Raw genomic sequence first — 1,213 nt, forward strand, 5'->3', positions numbered from 1 at the left:
CTCTTGATGATAATTACTTAATGGCAATTTCTAATACCAGCAAATTCCACCATGTGCTAAAATTGCAAAAATTTAGTACCCGTTAAGAAAAGTTACTTTAAAGTACATTTTTTGGAGTTACACTAAGTGATGTGTATTTGCATTTAGGTTAAAACCAGTAAATAAAGTTTTCTTTAAATTTTGTCTAAATGATGAATTATTCTATCATTTACTCTTATTAACAGGTGATACAGCATCGTGATATCATTCAAACTGAGTGCAACAGAGCCACAGCTGCTAAGAACAAACTGGAGAGTCTTTGCAGGGAACTACAGAAACGAAACAAAGAAGTAATGGTAAGTGAGATATACATGTACATGTACATGTATTAGTACATGCATACATGTACATGTAGTGAATGGTAAAAGGTAATGGTGAGTGAGCTTGTATTATTTAGTGGGTGAAATCTAATTTAGATAATCAGTAAATTACTATGTGTGTTTGTAGTGGACTGTAGTGCATTGAGATATATTGCAATGTAGTAGTATTATAATATGATGCATTTTTATGAACTTTGGGTGTTTTAATTTGTACATGTCAGGGCTTCATTTGGGGGGGGGGCGGATGGGGGCGCTCGCCCTCCCTTGAGAGACACTTGCCCCCCTTGATTGACTTATTAACATGAAAAATTTCATCACCACAGCAGTAAATTGTATGAGTGTTGTGAGCACGCATTGTGCATACACAATAGAAATATTAGTGACCCCCCCTTTTTAAAATATTTTTAACCCTGCCCCCCCCCTTGTATAAAATCCTAGATGAAGACCTCCATGTAATCGTTCATGTACATCTATTGGTTTTGTCTTTATATTCTCCCTCCCTCTCTCCCTCAGGAGGAGAGCAGGGTTCAAGCAAGAGAGGAGGAAGAGAAGAGACGTGAGATTGCAGAGAAATTCCAAACAACAATTGACGACATTACCGAAAGAATGCAAGAGCATCACGACAGGAACGTGTCACTGAAACAAGAAAATGCCGAGTAGGTCATGTGATTGTCATGTGATTCATTGACCACACCCACTACCCACTAGTTTAGTAGGCAAGTTAAAGAAACTGATTGAACAATATGAAGCAAGAGAAAAAGTAAATTTATGCATTCACATACAAGGATATAATTGTGGCGTCATTTTGATGTACTTTTTAAACTTTCTCTCCTCTCTCTCTCCCTCTCCCTCCC

The 1,213-nt window shown here is 37.4% G+C and overlaps 1 protein-coding gene across 1 annotated transcript in view; it reads left to right on the forward strand.

Annotated features, from left to right (window-relative positions):
* LOC100637354 (alpha-taxilin-like) overlaps positions 1-1,213 on the forward strand; it is a 17,077-nt gene that overhangs the window by 13,020 nt on the left and 2,844 nt on the right. The window contains exons 5-7 of the mRNA XM_020003706.1: positions 225-335; positions 873-1,015; positions 1,068-1,119. Of these exons, the coding sequence (XP_019859265.1) occupies positions 225-335; positions 873-1,015; positions 1,068-1,119 (306 nt within the window). The remainder of the gene's footprint in view (positions 1-224; positions 336-872; positions 1,016-1,067; positions 1,120-1,213) is intronic.

Source organism: Amphimedon queenslandica, unplaced genomic scaffold, assembly GCF_000090795.2.
Source record: "Amphimedon queenslandica unplaced genomic scaffold, v1.1 AMPQUscaffold_12561, whole genome shotgun sequence".
Taxonomy (NCBI): domain Eukaryota; kingdom Metazoa; phylum Porifera; class Demospongiae; order Haplosclerida; family Niphatidae; genus Amphimedon; species Amphimedon queenslandica.